This window comes from Dromaius novaehollandiae, unplaced genomic scaffold (assembly GCF_036370855.1).
Source record: "Dromaius novaehollandiae isolate bDroNov1 unplaced genomic scaffold, bDroNov1.hap1 HAP1_SCAFFOLD_65, whole genome shotgun sequence".
NCBI classification, from domain to species: Eukaryota; Metazoa; Chordata; class Aves; order Casuariiformes; family Dromaiidae; genus Dromaius; species Dromaius novaehollandiae.
In genome coordinates, this window is record NW_026991288.1 from 481,302 (window position 1) to 500,344 (window position 19,043).

A 19,043-nucleotide genomic window follows, 5' to 3' on the forward strand; every position below is an offset into this window, starting at 1 on the left:
CACGGACTCCGATGTGCTGGATCAGAATCAACTTTATTCAAGCAAGCAAGCCCTATATATAAGCTCTAGCCCGGATTGGTACTTTCCCACAGTGATTTACGGTACTTTCTCTTCTCCTTGCAAGCGCCACGTTATACCTTCCCAAAGGTCATGTTCCTATCATCACTCCCTCATTCTGTGCGGTTACTCCCTGTGTTCCCATACTGCTATCTATTCAGCCCATGGCCTTCGGCTCCTTATTTCTATCTTGTCCGATCCCTCGCTGTCTGCCCCTACACCCAATAAATGCAGTTCCCTAAAAAGGAAATCCTGGAAGTGACTCTCAATGAAAGGAATATATTACAAAGGAGCTTAAGTCAATTTATAAAAATGATTCTGCGATCCTTTTGCCTATAACAGGCAACTAAACTACAGCACCCAGGAGATTCTTTGGGAGGTGAGCAGATGTCAAGGAAAAACAGGAATCCAAATCTCAGCCACAGGGACAAGCACAGGACACTAAGCAGTGCCTTTTAGCCTGTAGGCTAACCACGCTGCCCAGGCAAACAGCATTCTTTTGTGCATGTGGAACAACAAGATTCAGGAGCTGAGGAGTAAAATCACAAAAGCTTAACAGCTTAGTTGTGCCTAGGCAATGGAAGGCATCACACAGTCTTCTTGCATATTTCAACCCCAGCCATTATTTCTGATAAGTTTTAAAGTGGAAAAACAAGCCCTGAAGCAGCTGTTTGTAAGCAGAGTATCTATACAAAAATCACAAAAAGGCAATTCAGAGAATGCAGCATAAAGCGTATATACTGACTGCTCACCGTTATTTCACATTTTCTGAGGAAGAAGATCATCATCCGCTGGCTTGCAATACTGCTTCTGCGGGACTGACAGAAAGCTGCACACACAAGAGCAAAGAAAACCAAGTGTCAAAATGGTTGGACACAATGCATACAAGCAGCAGGACATCTCAGTGTGGAGTGCACATAACGACAGACTCAAATTAACACTTAGCCAGGTTCTTCAAAACTAAAAGAAAGTTAGTTCAAATGTTTGCTTTGTACAGAGCGGTTTAAGAACAAGTGCTTGAGACTCTGCAATCACACTGCACTGAGGTTCATTTTCCCTCCCCCGAATACAGTGAAAAATCCACTTTTGTAGGAGAAAAAGAGAAAGTCTAAAGGTCATAGTCAGACATGAGAAAGGAATTATGGCAGACGTTAACAGCACTTGAACTGCTCTGCAGGACAGCAGGAAGCCCTTTGCAGCTGACAGCCTCCCCCAGACCCAGCGGCTCTCTGTTCCTAACTGGGGTGCAAACCGCGGGCGTTGCTCCATGGTGGCACACGTCGGACAGGCCACCCCGCGGCGGCCCCACGCTGCAGCTCCCCCAGGAGACAGCGCCAGCCTGGGCTGCCCGAGGGCCGCGTCGGGAAGGAGGCTGCAGGCAGAACCGCAGGAACGTCAGGACTCCTCGGGGCGGGCTGCGGTCCCTCTGCCCCCGTGTCCGGACTCGCCCCACGCACGAACCGCATTTCGATGCGCCTCAGCCTGGAGCAGCAGCTCGTCAGCGCTCCAGGAGCCTCTCACCCCGCAGCCGCCACTAAGATGGCGCCGTCCCGCCCGGGTCACGTGGCCACAGCATTGCCATGGCAACACCCCCGGTGCGGCCCTGCTGTTGGCCGGCAAGAGGAGGTGGGCGGGTCTGGGTGGGACTGACAGCTCTATCAACCAATCAGAGTCCAGCATGCAGGGTCCTCGGGGCGGGGAGGAAGGGGTGGGGCCTGACCTGGGGGAGAGAAGAGGAGGGAGGAAAGGAGAGGAGGAAGCGGGCGGGTGGATCTGGGTCGGGGTTGGGGACGGGTGGGGGGGGCTGTGGGTGTGTTCAGATGCCGGCGAGTGCCCTCCCGCTGGGGCGGGGCAGTGGTGCTGGCGATGGGGCTGCTTCCTGCCGGAGCTGCAGCAGGTCAAACCATGAACTAGGAGAAGGGTTGTTGTCCTGGGTGTGCAGAGGGTTTGCTGACTGCCGAGTTGTGGGAAGGCCTCTCACCCTGATGGCACAGGAGGCCCTGCTGTCCTCAGCTCCGTGATCGCTGCTCCCATGCAATGCTCCCATTAGAAAATGGTGCCAAGAATTCCGGGCTGTTCTCCACTTCCTAAGTGTCATAGGCTGGGTGTAGGTAATACATGGGCAGAAGGTAGTGTTCTTTTGGGGTGGCAACTGGTACATAATGGGTGTTTTGCTGTGCTATGGGGGCGGAAGAGCAGCTGGGGTTGCAGCAGAGCCTTGTGTCAGGCCCTGGGATGGCCAGCGAGGCCATGCAGAGCCAGGATGGCCATGCCTCAGTCTCAGTTTGGCCCTGCACAGAGGCCAGGGAAGTGCTGCTGCGCAGAACAGCATAACAGATGAGTTGAGACTGCTGTGGCTGTTGCTGTGGTGGTGCCTGGGCCGGAAAGCGGCCTGGCTAGAAACAGCCTGTGGCTGCAGGGCACCGTGAGAGGCAGCTCCCAGCAGTGGGTGGGGGTAGGACCCTTTTGGAGGAAGCTCCCAGCACAAAGGGGCAGGGCACTCGGGGACGGTCACAGCGGTGGTGGGTACCCAAGGTAGGTAGGAGATCCTGGGGACAAGCGGAGCTGGAGGCAGCAGCGTGACCCGGCAGCACGGCCGGCCCCGCACCCCAGCTGTGTTAGCAGAGGGCAGCCAGCAGGGCGAGGGAAGGCATTGCTCCCCTTGGCTCGGCCTGGGAGAGACCGTGTGTGGGAATAGGGTCCAGTTTGGGCTACCCAGACCCAGACAGACACAGACACACTGGCGCGAGCCCAGCGGAGGCCCCCGAGCCGGTGGGGAGCTGGAGCATGGGACGTATGAGGCGAGGCCAAGGGCACTGGGTGTGTTCAGCTGGGAGAAGGGAAGGTGCAGGGGGATCTGGCTGCTGCCTGCAGCTGCTAAGGGCAGGGTGGGGAGAGGATGGAGCCAGAGGATGGAGCTGGAGCATCCATGAGGTGCCTGGGGCCAGGACGAGGGGCAAGGACACAAGGGGCAGCAGGGAAAATTCCCATGAGAGTGCCAAAAGCCTTTGAAGCCTAAGGGTGCTCCAACAGAGAGAGTCCGAGCTCTGCCAGGCCCTGGGAAACCCCCTCTGGCTGCCACCCCTTGCAGCAGGAGCTTGGAGCAGAGACCTCCAGAAGCCCCTTCCCACCCCAGCTGCTCTGGGACTCTTTGACTGGTTGAATGGGTTTCCCTCCAGACCTGACTGGCTTCACTGGCCTTGCCTGCACTAGTCTTCCTCTGGAGATGCGCCCAACACCAAGTAACATGGGCAGAAAAAGCTTCCCAGGGTTTTTTATTCGAAGCAGGCAATGGCTGTCACCGGCTAGGGCTTGTGAGAGCTGTGGCAGCATTTCTGTAGCACCCAGGACAGCGTCTCTGTCGCTCTTGCTCTCTGCTCTGCGCCAGCCCCGATCTCAGGGGACCTGCCCGGCACTTGCACCCGCACGCCGTTCCTCTCGCTGCCCCGTGACACAGCGGCAGCAGAAAGCTCTGCGCAGAGCCCGAAGTGCTGTGCTGAGCCGTGAGGGCCATCGCCTGGGCGCTGCAGCATGCGGGAGGGTGGCGTTGCCTGTGGCGGGAAGGAGAGCCGCGTGTGAGGGGCAGCGAGGGCGCAGGACCGGCACCTGCCTGTCCCCTGCCACCAAGGGCTTTCCCGCGGGGTCGTGGCCTCAGCACGGCCAGCTCCCGAGGGCTTCCTGCTGCCGGCCTCGGTGCCCCTTGCTGTGCCGGCACAGGCCCCCCCGTCCCCAGAAGGGCTCTTGACTTGGGTACGTACCTGCGTCAGCCTCTGGTGTGTGCCTGAAGGAAGAGGATGACTTCTGCTCGCCTTTGGGCTCAGAGGCAACCTGCATGGGCAGAGCAAGAACACACACCCGCGTGCCATCAGCTGGCGATGCTCAGGATACTGGTGCCCCGGGATGGACGGGGGAAAGGGCTTGGGGTCGGGGGATGCTGCCACCAGCTGCGAGTCCCAAGGGGAGGGAGCTGCGGCTGGCACAGCAATGGCACAAGGCCGTAGCAGCAGGGCTGGGCTGGCTGGGGGCCGCGATGGGCAGGAGCAAATGGAGGTGGCCAGGTGCATGGCAGAAGTGGGGGTCGCTCACCGGGTGTGGGAGGGGGCTGCTGCTGGGGCTGCCCCTCCCCTCCTCGCTCAGCATCCATGCCCCAGGGCTGAATGCAGCACAAGGGGTGGAGGGCACGTCAGCCCTGTGCCTTTGGCACTTTGAAACAGAGAGGAGCAGGCATCTCCCCCATGGGAGACATTGCAGAGGGTAAATGGCTGGGGGTGACCGCTTGGCACCATGGCCGGGGGGGTGCCACGCGATGGGGCAGCTCTCTGCCCCCACCCTGCACACCCCAGACACAGGTCACACAGCAGCTCCCTCTCATCATGGGTGCCAATGGCGTGCTCGTTGCTCACCTGGTGAGGAGGGCCTCCAGCCAAGGCAGAGGTCACTGGTGGTGTTTCCTTGGGCAAAGGCTGTTGGAGAGGCAGGCTGTTGCTCTCAGCCCAAGTGCCTATGGCCAAGGGAGAGGCCTGTGGCACAGCTTCTGCAGGAACTGATGGAGTCAGAGGTGCATTTTCCCCCGCATCCGGAGGGATGCTGGCTGCGGGGGAGGCCTCCTCCGGCTTTGTTCCTGCGCTCAGAAATGCTGATGGGGCGAGAGACGTGCTGTCCCCCGCGTCCTGAAAGCCATCGGCCAAAGCAGGTGCTGCTGCCTCGGCTCCTCTGGGCACTGCTGGGGCGAGAGGCGTGCTCTGCAGGTCGCCCGTTGCCTCCCCGGTAGCGTCTCTGGCCTTGCCGTTGGGAGAGCAGGGCACCTTCTGGGGGCACGTCTCTGTGTCTGTGAAGAGGCTCCTGAGGCTAGGTCTGACCCAGGTCATGCACAGGGAGGGCTTTCCCTCCAGCTGCTCCTCTTGCAGAAGCTCTTCATCAGTGTGCTCTTCCTCACTGGGCCAGTCCGCTTGCTCCTCCTGCAGCGCTCCCGGGACTCTCTTGCCTCTTCCCACCTCCCGCTCCCTCCTGGGGGCATGGGCATACAGCCGCTCCAGCACCTCCCACTTGCACCTTGCGTCCTTGAGGAGCTCCACTCGCGTCACCTCCGGTTTCCACAAGTTGTAGAAGGAGTTTCTGGCGAGGAGCTGAAAGGAGAGGGGGAGATTTGTGAAGGCAGCTCCTTTTCCCACCAGGAAAGGCCTCGCGGGGCCCCGCCAGCACTGGCACAAGCAGGCTGTCGTGGCACGGCGCAGCAGCTGGCCCCAGCACGGGGAGGGTTGACACCTGCCCCGGCCCAGCCCTTGCACTCACCTCCTTGGGTTTGACGTTGAGGGATCCTGAGGCTGTCAGGGAGAAACGTTTCCCCTCGCCCTGCTCTTGCTCGCCCTCGCTCTCCTTCAGGCTCTGCTCCCTCCTCTGCAAACAGGCTTCCCGCAGCTGGGCCAAGCTCTGCCCGGTGCGGGCCAGGCAGCTGCTGTTGAGCTCCTCCAGCGTCTCTGTTTTGATCGACAGCACTGCCAGGTACTGCGAGGTGTTGTCCGGGTGAATGCGCAGCGGCTCTCCTCCAACGTGGCAGATGATGCCCAAAGGCTGCTGTTTTGGGCGCTGCCCTGCTGGCGCTGGTTGTGGTGTCCCTGGCCCCGCACCCTTGCCCGGGGAAGCTGGTGCACCAGCCCCGCTGACCTGCCTTTTGCCCCCATGAGCGTGGGGATCAGGCCTTTGCTGAGCTGCGGGGGCTGTGCTTTTGCCACGCTCTGTGCTCTGGTGCTGGTCTGGCCTTGCCGGTGTTGCTGCATCGATGGTGTGTGCCTCGAGGCCCAGGCCCGCGTCCTCCAGAGCCACGGCAGGCGGTGCGGGGCCATGTGGGGCAGGCCCCTGGCTCTCAGCCCTCAATTGCCTGCCAGCTTCTGCAATGATGCTCTCAACAAGGCCAGCAGGCTCCGGCAGGGAAGGCGATGGGGACTCAGGTGGGGCCATTTCACTGTGGCACCTGGCAGCGATGTCTTCTGCAGAGCCGGGTGGTACCTCTGCGAAGGGCGGGCTGGTGAGTCCAGCCGTGTCCGAAACAGCTTTGGCTGCCATCGCACACTGCAGGGGAGAAGAGGCTGTTTCTTCCGGGGGCATCTCAGCTGGGGGCACTTGCAGGTGGGGAGGCTGCAGGTCTGCCCCTTGGGATGCTGAGGACTTGCTTAGCACCAAGTCCTGCCTCTGCACCACTGCGTCCAAGCATTGTGCCTTGACCTCCTGGGCACAGGCATCTCTGGGAGCCGGGGGCAGCTTGCTGACTAGCTCCTGGTGCATTTCTTGGCCAGTGCTGGCAAAACCCACCGCTGACGGGGACTGTGGCAGCCTTGGCACTGTCAGGCAGCTTGGCCAGGCCTCGTGCTGCTCCTTGCACGCTGGTGTGCCTCGCAACTCCCTTTCAGGAACGGTCTGTGCTCCTGCGCCAAAGGAGGAGCTTCCTGAGAGCTGTTGGCTTTTCAGGGCAAGAGGTGTTCTGCTGCCGTCGTCCTGCAACATCCTTGCTTTTCCCAGCACTAATGGGGAAGACCCAGGCCGGGACTCAGGCCAGGAGCGGACGTGCTCTTGAATTGCCTGGGGAAGAGCACAAATTTCCCGCTTGGGTTTTTGAAGGGGAGGCAAGGAAAGCTGGGATGGCTTTAGTTCCTCCTCTTCCAGGCTCTTCCCTGAGTCCAGAGCCATCCCAGCCCCACTAACAAGCGGGAAGTGTTCCTTGGCAGCAGCTTCACTGGAATTTGTAGCCAGCCTCTCTAATGCCTTGGTCATTCTCTCCAGGACTCTCCTGCTCACAGCTTCCGCATCCATGGCATTGGCCCAGCCTTGGGGAGAAGATCTGCCGGATGTTTCCAGAGCAGGCAGCTTGGTTTGACTTGTAGCTCCTGCTCTTTTACCTGCAGAGGCCTCCGGGCCTCCCTGTGCCTGCCTAGCTGCCTTGGCTGGGAGCGGTGCTAAGCCGGGCAGATGTGGTGTCTCTGCTCCCGCATAAGTCCTGCCAGGCAGTGTCTCCCCGTGCCTCAAAGGAGCCTTCTTGAGAAGGCCGGTGGAGGCATGCAGAGCTTGCACTGTGACATCCCTGCTAGTGTCCTCCACCATCTGCAACTCAAACCCACAAGAAAGGCCAAGTTACTGCCATCGTTCCCCCCGCTGCCCTGCATCCTTCCATCACAGAAACTTCCTGCGGCCCCTGATGCCCTCGATGACGGCAGCGCTCTCCCACACAGGCGGCTGCTGCCCTGCTCCCAAAGGCTGGGTGGGGAGAAGGGTCCTCACCATGGGGCAAGAGATGGGCAAAGGCAGCTCCCTGGGACGCCCCAAGGCATGTGCTTGCAGGCTGCCATGCAGAGCAGCCAGTCAGCCTGCCGGGGGGCGGAGACCGCCTGGTCTCGGCCAGCACTTCCCGCCTGCTTCTCAGCAGCTGCAGGGAGTCAGGCAGAGGCTTTGCCACCTTCTCTGCTCAGCTCTGTACCTTTGTGATGCCGTGTTCCGAGGCTCGTGAGCTCTGTGGGCCGGGCAGCGAAGGCAGCCTGTCCCTTTGGTGGGACGGAGCCGGGGTCCGGCTGTGCTGCATTGCTGCGTGCAGCTCCTGCTGGCCTACCTGTGGGGAGAAGGAGACACGTGATGGGGGTGGTTGCATTGCTGTGAGCATCTCCCTGTGGCCCAGGTGCGGGGAGAAAGAGGGGCAGGATGCAGGCAGTTGTGCTTGCACATGAGGCCACTGAAGGGTGGAAAACTCCGGGTCTGTTTGTAAGGCAAGAACAAGGCTGGCCACAGCCAGGCTGAGCTCAGCCCAGAGCTGCTCTCTGCCCTGGGTGGAGGTTACTGCGGCCGTGTGGCCTTGGAGCATCCGTGTGCCCCAGTCTGCCCTGGGGGCCAGGAATTAATAATACCCTTTGCTACTGGAGTACCTCAGAGCTGGCTGTCCCACCCCCAGCTCGCCCACCCCACACCCTCGCTCTCTCCATGCAGGTCCCATCCCTGCTGCCTGCCCCTGCCTCCAGCCCCATCACTCACCTCGCTCCTGCACTCCTGCGCTCCTGGAAGGCCGTCCGCGGGCTGGGAGCAGGCGCTTGCCTGCCGCTCCTTGTCCATCTCCAGGATGCTCTCCTGGGGACCTGACACTCTGGCAGCTGATCGAGCTGCTCTCCTCAGAGTGGGGACCCCGGGGGCTCTGGCCGCAGCAGGGACATGGTCACCACGGGGACCGCCCCCTCACAATGGCCTTGAGGGCACGATGCCACCCCATCACAAAGCCCTGGCGGTCGCCATGGGGACCCCCATGACCATCTCCTGGCAGTCCCCCGTGGAGACACCACCTCCCCTGCCGCCCCCCCATCACAGTGCCTTGCTGTGCCCGTGGCCATCCCCATCTTTGCCTCCAGCCCTGCGGGCCCAGTTTCTGAGCCCAGCTGGGAGTGGGTTTCTGGGGAGTAGGAAGACTCTTCCTCTGCCCAGCTCGGGGCTCCTCTGTGCCTTGCCCAGGCAGCTGCTCTCCTTGGCTGCTTGGATCTCCAGGCACTCACAGTCCCCAGGGAGGTCCCCACAGACCTGCTGGCCAGGCTCACCATGGGCGGGCCAGGTCTTGCAGGACACCTCAGCAGAGGCCCTCGCGGCTGGCCTGGGTGGCTGACAGTGCTGTTGGGAGAGCCCTGGGATGCCAAGGTGTGCCCGGGGGTGGGGCAGGCCTGGGGAGTCTCAGGGGGCAGCCGCTGGGGGCGGAAGGGCAGCTGGGGTTGCAGCAGAGCCGTATGTCAGGCCCTGGGATGGCCAGCGAGGCCGTGCAGAGCCAGGATGGCCATGCCTCAGTCTCAGTTTGGCCCTGCACAGAGGCCAGGGAAGTGCTGCTGCGCAGAACGGCACAGCAGATGAGTTGAGACTGCTGTGGCTGTTGCTGTGGTGGTGCCTGGGCCGGAAAGCGGCCTAGCTAGAAACAGCCTGTGGCTGCAGGGCACCGTGAGAGGCAGCTCCCAGCAGTGGGTGGGGGTAGGACCCTTTTGGAGGAAGCTCCCAGCACAAAGGGGCAGGGCACTCGGGGACGGTCACAGCGGTGGTGGGTACCCAAGGTAGGTAGGAGATCCTGGGGACAAGCGGAGCTGGAGGCAGCAGCGTGACCCGGCAGCACGGCCGGCCCCGCACCCCAGCTGTGTTAGCAGAGGGCAGCCAGCAGGGCGAGGGAAGGCATTGCTCCCCTTGGCTCGGCCTGGGAGAGACCGTGTGTGGGAATAGGGTCCAGTTTGGGCTACCCAGCCCCAGACAGACACAGACACACAAAGCCCTGGCGGTTGCCATGGTCGGCAGTAGCTGAGGAGAAAGTCTAAAGCTGGGAGGAAGAAAAAGGTATTCTGTATTTCCAGATAATACTTAAATATCAAGTAGAAAGGCTAAGCTACCATTGTTTAGAAGAGAATACCAATGAATCAAGCAGCAAAACATTTGAAGGTTTTTCTTTGCTTATTTGCAGTACTTTTAACCTTCTTGAAAGAGAAGAATTTAAAGTTCTATTTCCTCATGCTGTGAACTGAGTTTTGCTGATAGAGAATATATACAGCTAACTAGTAAATCTACAGACATTGCACCCATAAAGGGAAATGCCTGGTCTTTCAAGCAAACAATTGCAATTGACTTCCAACAGACAAACCTCTCCAGCTTATAAAGTAATCAGGTTCTCAGGTATGTAAAAAAAATCATAGATGACAAAACTCCCAAAACACCTTTTTAAACCAGGACATGTTTTGAGTATACTTTCCGCTTATCACACAAGACACTAAGCCTTTAACTATGGCAAGCAATCCCCTATACTTTGAATCTATGTATATTCTGGATTTCATCTGTTCTTAAGAAATTACTTTTTACTGCTACTATAAAAGCTCAATAATGGCAGAAGCTTTTCAAGCACACAAATGTATTGATGTCTCAGTTTACCTAAAGATAAATCCAACAGAACCCATGTCCTGGGTTTAAGAAAGGCAAAGAAACCCCATCGCTGCCTCCATTTATAAATTTTCTGTTGGGGGGGGTTCTTTCTGAATAGCCTACTGTAAAGCAGAGGGGCAGTAGAATTTTACATTAAAATATTTAGAGTTTACGCCTAACCCCTTCAAAGAAATCCAATTGCTTTTAAAGAGTCAAGTCTAAAAATCCAATTGCAGAGAGCCCCCTTAGAGCCACCAGTGCCAGTAAGTTACATACTATGCTAATGGATTAAATATTGCCACTGTTTAGAATCTGCATAGGAGCAGGGAGGAGAACACTTCACAGTCAGGCAGCTGCTCTGCCTCTTCAGCAGATTCCTCCCTCCCCTCTTCTCTAATCACACTCACCTTCTGACAGCTCTGTTAGGGCTGTGCTTCCTACACCTCGCAAAATGTTCCTCATCATCAGAGGAGGAGGAGGATGGGGAATCACTGCTGTAGACTTCATGTTTCCATCCACAAGCATTTCAAAGGCAGTAACAAAGACAAGACTAGGTCACACTAAATCACATCAAAAATCAAGTGAAGCCTCCTCCAGAATGTGCTGTGAGAGCTAAGAAGTTTCCAGCCCATTATCTGTATTCCTCGTGCATCTGATTTCAAACTGCATTACACATTTCTCCTTGTGAGAGCAAAATTCAGTCTTTGCTGGGAAGGTGAAATGTTTAACTAGTTTACAATCAAAATTCAGCTACAAGTTGTTCAAATCTGTAATCAGACACACAGAGCACCCAGTTTCACTGAGCATTAAGTATCCACTCTGTAAAACATAAGCCCTTTGCACGTATTGAATCATCGCTCTTCCAAAACTGAGGCCCCCTCTTCTTTCCTAAACTGACTGCTCTAAAGAATGTCAAAGTGTTCTTATCAAGCAATAGATAGCTTTCTCCAAGCTCCAAGTGCTTACAGCATCCAAAACAACCTTTCTCACCACAATCGCCATTAACACTTCTTTATGGAATTTTTCTTGTTTAAGAGTACTTCTACAGAGAAATAATCCAAGAGGAAATTAGTATTGCCATCTGAGTGATTAGAAAAGCACCCGGTACTTATATGCACCTTGACTTTGGCACACAGTATGCCAGAGCCTTGCAAAGTAACTGTATTTGTGAATCTATTCCCCCTGATTTCCTCTGAACTTCATGTTCACAGATGTGACCAAAACAGCAGGACAGATCAAGAAGGGTGCTCCTGAGAGAGCTTCAATTAATTATGATGCATGCAGGAAGATAATTATGAGGCACACATAATTATGAGGCACACCTCCTTTGGCTTGAAGCTTTTTATACATTTTTATTCTCCTTGTTCAAGTCTTGCACAGGCTGTGGAACATGGGCGAGGTACTGCCTTCACGAGCTATTGCATAATTACATCTCTTCCTCAAGGCATAATGAGCTCAACTACTGCAACATCCTCTTCCGTCCTGAAATACAGCCTTACCCCACTCAGATCCATTCAGAAAGTGGCTCTAAAGATCATATGCTGAACTTCTTCCCTTAATCACAAAGAGCATTCTCCTGAAAGCCGTCAAGTTTCTTCCCTCACAGCAAGCAAAGTTGCTAGAGCCTTTCACGAATTACCCTCATTCCCACATTATTTCCCACTGAGTGCCCAGAGGAGAGCTCTGAATTCCAGGCCGGCACTGACAGCAGCACCTACTGACTAACTCCTCAGTACAAAAATGCAGCAGCACAAGAATTTCTGCTCTAAACCAAGGCTCAGTAAATGTGGAGGTTGCTGCAAATTCTTATCCAGATACAAAATGGAGCGTATCAGCTAATCAACTACTAATCCACCAGTAGAATCATGAAAAAAGCAATAGTTCCTCAGCAGCCACAGAACTGTTCATACTGTCACTTGAGAGATATCATACAAAATAGCGTGAGCAATTCTGGTCTTATTTGAAAAAAGGGAACTGAGATTCAAACGAAAAGTGACAAAGGCAAGCTATGAAGATGCTCCAAAAATGAAGTGCCAATCATTCAAAAGCACACTAGGAGAATGTAATTTGACATAGCAAAACTAAGACAGAGGAAATATGATTGTTACATATAATAGAAGTTGCTCTAGGGACAGAGAACCAGTTACACCCACAAGTAATGCTGGTACAAGAACAAATACTCATAAACTTGCCCCCAGTTGTGGTGGTCTGATTCACGGACTCCGATGTGCTGGATCAGAATCAACTTTATTCAAGCAAGCAAGCCCTATATATAAGCTCTAGCCCGGATTGGTACTTTCCCACAGTGATTTACGGTACTTTCTCTTCTCCTTGCAAGCGCCACGTTATACCTTCCCAAAGGTCATGTTCCTATCATCACTCCCTCATTCTGTGCGGTTACTCCCTGTGTTCCCATACTGCTATCTATTCAGCCCATGGCCTTCGGCTCCTTATTTCTATCTTGTCCGATCCCTCGCTGTCTGCCCCTACACCCAATAAATGCAGTTCCCTAAAAAGGAAATCCTGGAAGTGACTCTCAATGAAAGGAATATATTACAAAGGAGCTTAAGTCAATTTATAAAAATGATTCTGCGATCCTTTTGCCTATAACAGGCAACTAAACTACAGCACCCAGGAGATTCTTTGGGAGGTGAGCAGATGTCAAGGAAAAACAGGAATCCAAATCTCAGCCACAGGGACAAGCACAGGACACTAAGCAGTGCCTTTTAGCCTGTAGGCTAACCACGCTGCCCAGGCAAACAGCATTCTTTTGTGCATGTGGAACAACAAGATTCAGGAGCTGAGGAGTAAAATCACAAAAGCTTAACAGCTTAGTTGTGCCTAGGCAATGGAAGGCATCACACAGTCTTCTTGCATATTTCAACCCCAGCCATTATTTCTGATAAGTTTTAAAGTGGAAAAACAAGCCCTGAAGCAGCTGTTTGTAAGCAGAGTATCTATACAAAAATCACAAAAAGGCAATTCAGAGAATGCAGCATAAAGCGTATATACTGACTGCTCACCGTTATTTCACATTTTCTGAGGAAGAAGATCATCATCCGCTGGCTTGCAATACTGCTTCTGCGGGACTGACAGAAAGCTGCACACACAAGAGCAAAGAAAACCAAGTGTCAAAATGGTTGGACACAATGCATACAAGCAGCAGGACATCTCAGTGTGGAGTGCACATAACGACAGACTCAAATTAACACTTAGCCAGGTTCTTCAAAACTAAAAGAAAGTTAGTTCAAATGTTTGCTTTGTACAGAGCGGTTTAAGAACAAGTGCTTGAGACTCTGCAATCACACTGCACTGAGGTTCATTTTCCCTCCCCCGAATACAGTGAAAAATCCACTTTTGTAGGAGAAAAAGAGAAAGTCTAAAGGTCATAGTCAGACATGAGAAAGGAATTATGGCAGACGTTAACAGCACTTGAACTGCTCTGCAGGACAGCAGGAAGCCCTTTGCAGCTGACAGCCTCCCCCAGACCCAGCGGCTCTCTGTTCCTAACTGGGGTGCAAACCGCGGGCGTTGCTCCATGGTGGCACACGTCGGACAGGCCACCCCGCGGCGGCCCCACGCTGCAGCTCCCCCAGGAGACAGCGCCAGCCTGGGCTGCCCGAGGGCCGCGTCGGGAAGGAGGCTGCAGGCAGAACCGCAGGAACGTCAGGACTCCTCGGGGCGGGCTGCGGTCCCTCTGCCCCCGTGTCCGGACTCGCCCCACGCACGAACCGCATTTCGATGCGCCTCAGCCTGGAGCAGCAGCTCGTCAGCGCTCCAGGAGCCTCTCACCCCGCAGCCGCCACTAAGATGGCGCCGTCCCGCCCGGGTCACGTGGCCACAGCATTGCCATGGCAACACCCCCAGTGCGGCCCTGCTGTTGGCCGGCAAGAGGAGGTGGGCGGGTCTGGGTGGGACTGACAGCTCTATCAACCAATCAGAGTCCAGCATGCAGGGTCCTCGGGGAGGGGAGGAAGGGGTGGGGCCTGACCTGGGGGAGAGAAGAGGAGGGAGGAAAGGAGAGGAGGAAGCGGGCGGGTGCATCTGGGTCGGGGTTGGGGACGGGTGTGGGGGGGCTGTGGGTGTGTTCAGATGCCGGCGGGTGCCCTCCCGCTGGGGCGGGGCAGTGGTGCTGCCGATGGGGCTGCTTCCTGCTGGAGCTGCAGCAGGTCAAACCATGAACTAGGAGAAGGGTTGTTGTCCTGGCTGTGCAGAGCGTTTGCTGACTGCCGAGTTGTGGGAAGGCCTCTCACCCTGATGGCACAGGAGGCCCTGCTGTCCTCAGCTCCGTGATCGCTGCTCCCATGCAATGCTCCCATTAGAAAATGATGCCAAGAATTCCGGGCTGTTCTCCACTTCCTAAGTGTCATAGGCTGGGTGTAGGTAATACATGGGCAAAAGCTGATCTTTTGGGGGGTAGTAACTGGTACGTCATGGGTGTTTTGCTGCACTCTGAGCACTGCGAAGCCACGAGGTGACTCAGGGAGGCTGTTGAGGAGCTGGCTCAGCCCTGGGGGGGGGGGGGGGGCAGGGGGAGCTGCAGGCAGCAGCAGGCACGTGGTGAGGGTGTGGGTAGTGAGGTCACCACTGTGTGTGAGAGCTATGCCAGGAAATCACCGGTGTCACATGAATTCTTTGTGAGTAGCTGATAGGCCTGGAGGAGGCACGTGGCTTGGCTGTTGATTGTGAGGTCACTTCTGACTGCTGAACTGATTGGATAGCAGCAGCCGTGTGGCTGGTGACGGTGACTGTGAGGTCACTTCTACCTGAGCGGTTGATAGGGCAGCAGCAGGTACATGGCTGGGATAGATGTTTTTGAGACCAGTTCTGCCCGTGCAGCTGATAGGTCAGCATTTTTCTCGCGGCTGGGGAACTTGCAGTGAGGTAACTTTTTTCTCAGAGGCTTCTAGGCCAGTAACAAGCCCACGGCTGTGAAGTGACTGTGAGGTCATCTCTTTCTGAGTCCCTGGTAGGCCAGCAGCAAGCGCATGGCTGGGAATCGACTTTGAGGTCACTCCTGTCCCAGCAGCATACAGGCCTGCAGCATTAGTAATCTCTGATTTCCAGGGTCTGTGTGCTGTAGAAATTACCCCTGTCCATCAGCAGGGAGCTTGTGAGCTTTTCCTGCAAGGTCTGTACTGGGTCTCTGTTCTTCATGTGTACACCTGCTTTAATATCACCTTTGGGACTGTAGCATGTGAGAGGTCACCGATTCTCTGTCCAGGTATGTTCTGATTGGAGAATGGGTGCAAAGGCTCTTGGAGGAGGCAGAGGTAATGTCACCCCCAAGGAAAGGCATGAGAAAAATGTCCACAGAGGCCTCTTTTTGGCAGGAAAATAGGCACAAGAGAGAGAAGAGATTTGGCCAGGTGAAGCCCCTTGGGACCGCTTCATCTGCTTCCTTGAGGTGGGAACTGAACGTGAGCAGGGCTGAAAATGGATGTTCCAAGAAAGTCCATTTTTAAAGCCTTTAGGGGATTAAAAGCAGCTTCCAGGGATGGAGAGTTGGCCTTGCTGTGTTTTTGGGCTTTTGGGGTGCTCTGCCTGCTGCCATGTCTAGTCCTGGCCCCTCTGTGTCCCTGATGCACCATGCTGAGGCAGCAGTGACCTCAGAATCAAGATCCAAGCCATATGCCTGCTCCTGGCCTATGAGGTACTCAGGCAGCAGTGACCTCACAATCAACACGCAAGCCGTGTGCCTGCTGCTGGCCTATCAGGGGCTCTGGGAGAAGTGACCTCAGAATCAAAATCAAGCCCTGCGTCTGCTGCTGGCCTGTGAGGTGTTCAGGGAGCAGTGACCTGGCAGTCGGCATTCAAGCCGTGTGCCTGCTGCGGGCCTATCAGTTACTGCAGCAGGAATGACCCCAAAAGCACGTGTCCCACCCATGTGCCTGTTGGGGACCAAAACAGGATGGCACTGTGTAAGACAGCAGAGAATCTCTAAGACAGAAAGTGATGATGTGGTAACTATGATCTGTGGCCAGAATGTGTGCACGTGAGTTGCCAGTGATCATGATGTGACTTCCTCCCTGTGTACCAGCAGTCACGGTGTGCCTTCCTGCCTATGTGTCAGCAGCTACGGTGGGCCTGTCCTGCTGGCCTGCCTGCCTGCCAGGGATCAGGAGATGTCTTCCTACCTATCACAAGATGCCACAATGCTTAGGAGATACTTGGAGGAGTGGCTGGGCTTGATTGCTATATAACCAGCCATTGTGTTTTCAATAAAGGATCTTTGCACTACCCTACCTCAGGTCCGTGTCATCATATGCCACGTGTGCCTACTGTTGACCTCTCAGGCACTTAGGCATCAGTCATCTCACAGTCAGTATCCAAGCCCTGTGCCTGCTGGGAAGGGAAGGGAAGGTAAATAAGTTAAATGCAAAGTGCTCCTGAGAGGATAAGGACAACATCCCAGGAAGGGCAACATAATAGAGTAATGTGAAAAAAGAGAGCCACAATAATATTTGAAGAGCCTAATACAATGCTCAAGCATTTCTCAATAGAAAACCACTGAGTAAGTAGAAAAGTAAAATACATAACCATATGTGAAAGTCTAATGGCATTGCAATGTATGAAAGTGTGCAATAACAGCATGGTGGGATGCTGTGAGATGCCGTATTGCTTGTGTGAAACTGCAATGAAATGTGTGTGCTGTTCTGCATAAATGGTGGTGTGCGATGGACAGGAGTTACAGAGAGATGGAGAGGTGCTGGGTGCCAGTGGCCCTGGGCTGCTGTAGTGCTGTGAGCTGTGAGCACTGTGCCCCTGCAGCACAGGAGACATCCGTCCCCCTGCTCAGCCCTGAGCATGGGGGCTTAGGAGTGTTTTGGTCACCTGCAGAGAAAAATCCCCCTCTAGGACCTGTGCCCAGCACCTGTGTCTGCAAAGGCAGCAGGAGCAGCCCCTGCGGCCCCATCCCTGGGAGCAGGTTTGGGGCTGGAGCTGGCACAGTGGCTACGTGCAGTGACACTGCTTGGGGAACCAGGCCCAGAGAGAAACCACCGTCTTCCTGGCTCAGCCGCTGCTGCAGGGAGAGCGCGGCGCAGGCTGCCGAGGTCACGTGGGCTGTGGTTTGTGCACCTGCAGGCGAGGCTTTGATCTCCCGCTCAGCCCCGGCGAGGGAATAACGGGCTCTTGGGTGAACACCCGGGGGGGTGGGGGGGGTCTGAGTGCCTGGGCTGCCCTGTCTGCTGTCAGAGCAGTGACATGCCCCAGCTCCCTGCTCCTGACCAAGGCACCCACCGCGGGGCGGGCCAGGAAGGGACTGACAAGCCCGCGCTCACGGGATGTGGCTCTGGCCATGGCAAAGAGGGCTTTCACCGCTGCTGCTCCCGGCACAGCAGGGCTGTAGCGGGGTCAGGGGCTGTTTCTGTTTCCTTCCCCTCCTGACACAGCCCGTCCCGGGGCAATCCCAGCTCCACGGTTCCCATGGTGTGGGGACAGCTGGACACTCACACCTTGGGCACGTGGGCAAACACAGGGTATGAGATGCCCAAAGCTCCCTGTCCCCACAGTGGGATACGAGGGGCGACAGACCCATTTTCCCCCCATGGCCTGCCCTGTCCCACTGGGATGGGCCCCGTGACGATGCCCCAGAGCAGCGACCGTGACATCCGCAGTAGAGCCGTGCCTCATATATGGTCATGAATGGTGCTGGAGAAGTTCATTGGAGGGCTGGGCTGTGTCAGACGGGAGATGACGCCTGATAATGTCTAAAAAGGTGCCTGCTGCTTCGATTGGCTCCTCCTGCAGCTGGGCCAGCACCTGCAGATATATATTAGCCTCCCATCTTTGTTGTCCTGCGCGAGTCCCCAGGAGCTGTGTCAGGGAGTGGGGTGCAGCAGGGCAGTGCCGTCAGGGCAGGAGGCTGCGGATGGAGGCAGAGGGCCTCCTCGTCCCTCGGGTGCTGTGGCTGCTCCTCTGGGTGCAGCTCTGCAGGGGTAAGTGCCTGCTTCCTTGTCCCACAGCCCTGGGGCCACTGGGCACCAGCAGGGTCATGGGGATCCCTCTGGAAAAGGGGTTTCATCCCAGAAAGCAGTGAGACAAGGGTCAGAAGGTGCTCAAGTCCATCGACACTGTGCCGCTCTGGGTGGGAGAAGGGTGTTTGTGCTTCCAGGGCTCCTGTGCTTATGGCAGTCGGTGCCTGGGTGTGCTTGTAGACACCTCGTCCTTGGGCACCCTTTGGGGACCCCCTGTGCCCCCAGTGCTGTGCCCCGGAGCTGGCGGTGGGTCAGCTGGTGACTGCAGAGCTCAGCAATCCCCAGGGCACAGCCAATCCCCCGGGTGCCCAGGAGGGTTTCTGTGCTGCTTGCTGCCCCATTTCAGGGTGAGCCTGGCCCAAGCAGGGGCAGTTTGTGCCCCGCAGAGAGAAGGGGACCAGGGCATCTGCGTCCACAGCCCGGCAGAGAGGTGTCCTTCCTGGGGGCCCTGGCCAGGGGCAGGGGCTGGGCTCATCCCCATGGGCGAGGAGGGGATGTGGGTTGGGAGGGATTGTGGGGATCATCTTGGTGCGGAAAGCCCTGTGGGATGTGGGTGGGTTTGGGTGGTGCCCAGGGCAGGTGGTGGGCAGGGGGCTGGGATCCTGGGGGGGGAGGGCAGCAGTGTGTGGGGAGGCCTGGGGGTTCAGGGCTGCTCGTGGGGCACCGGGCTGGGGAGGAGCGGGTGCCCTGTGCAGAGCCTGGCAGGGTGTCCGGGTGGGCATGGGCGGGGTGCAGGGGGGCTGATGGGGTGCGAGGAGGTGCCGAGGGCTCTGGGGTGGGAATGGCCCAGCAGGGCCGGAGCTGGGCATCCCCCAGCACAGCCCAGTGCAGCCTGTGGGGAGAGGAGGGAGCCGGCACTGCCGCAGGACAGCGCGGAGGGGAGAGGGCTCACACCCTGGTGCCTGGGACTCGGCCCCAGGCAGGGGACCCCGCACAGCCACAGCGCTGGGGCTCGGTGCTCCCCTAACCTGCCCCGTGTCTGTGTTTGAAGGTGCTGCGGAGGTGAGGCTGGAGGCTGGTGGCAGGCGCTGTGCTGGGAGAGTGGAGGTGAAACACCAGGACCAGTGGGGGACGGTGTGTCGTTATGCCTGGGAC

The 19,043-nt window shown here is 56.6% G+C and overlaps 1 protein-coding gene across 1 annotated transcript in view; it reads left to right on the forward strand.

Annotated features, from left to right (window-relative positions):
* Positions 1-8,323: 8,323 nt before the first annotated feature.
* The window catches only part of LOC135325515 (scavenger receptor cysteine-rich domain-containing protein SCART1-like), a 43,002-nt gene continuing 32,282 nt past the window's right edge, over positions 8,324-19,043 (forward strand). The window contains exon 1 of the mRNA XM_064503644.1: positions 8,324-8,471. Coding sequence (XP_064359714.1) covers positions 8,324-8,471 — 148 coding nt within the window. The remainder of the gene's footprint in view (positions 8,472-19,043) is intronic.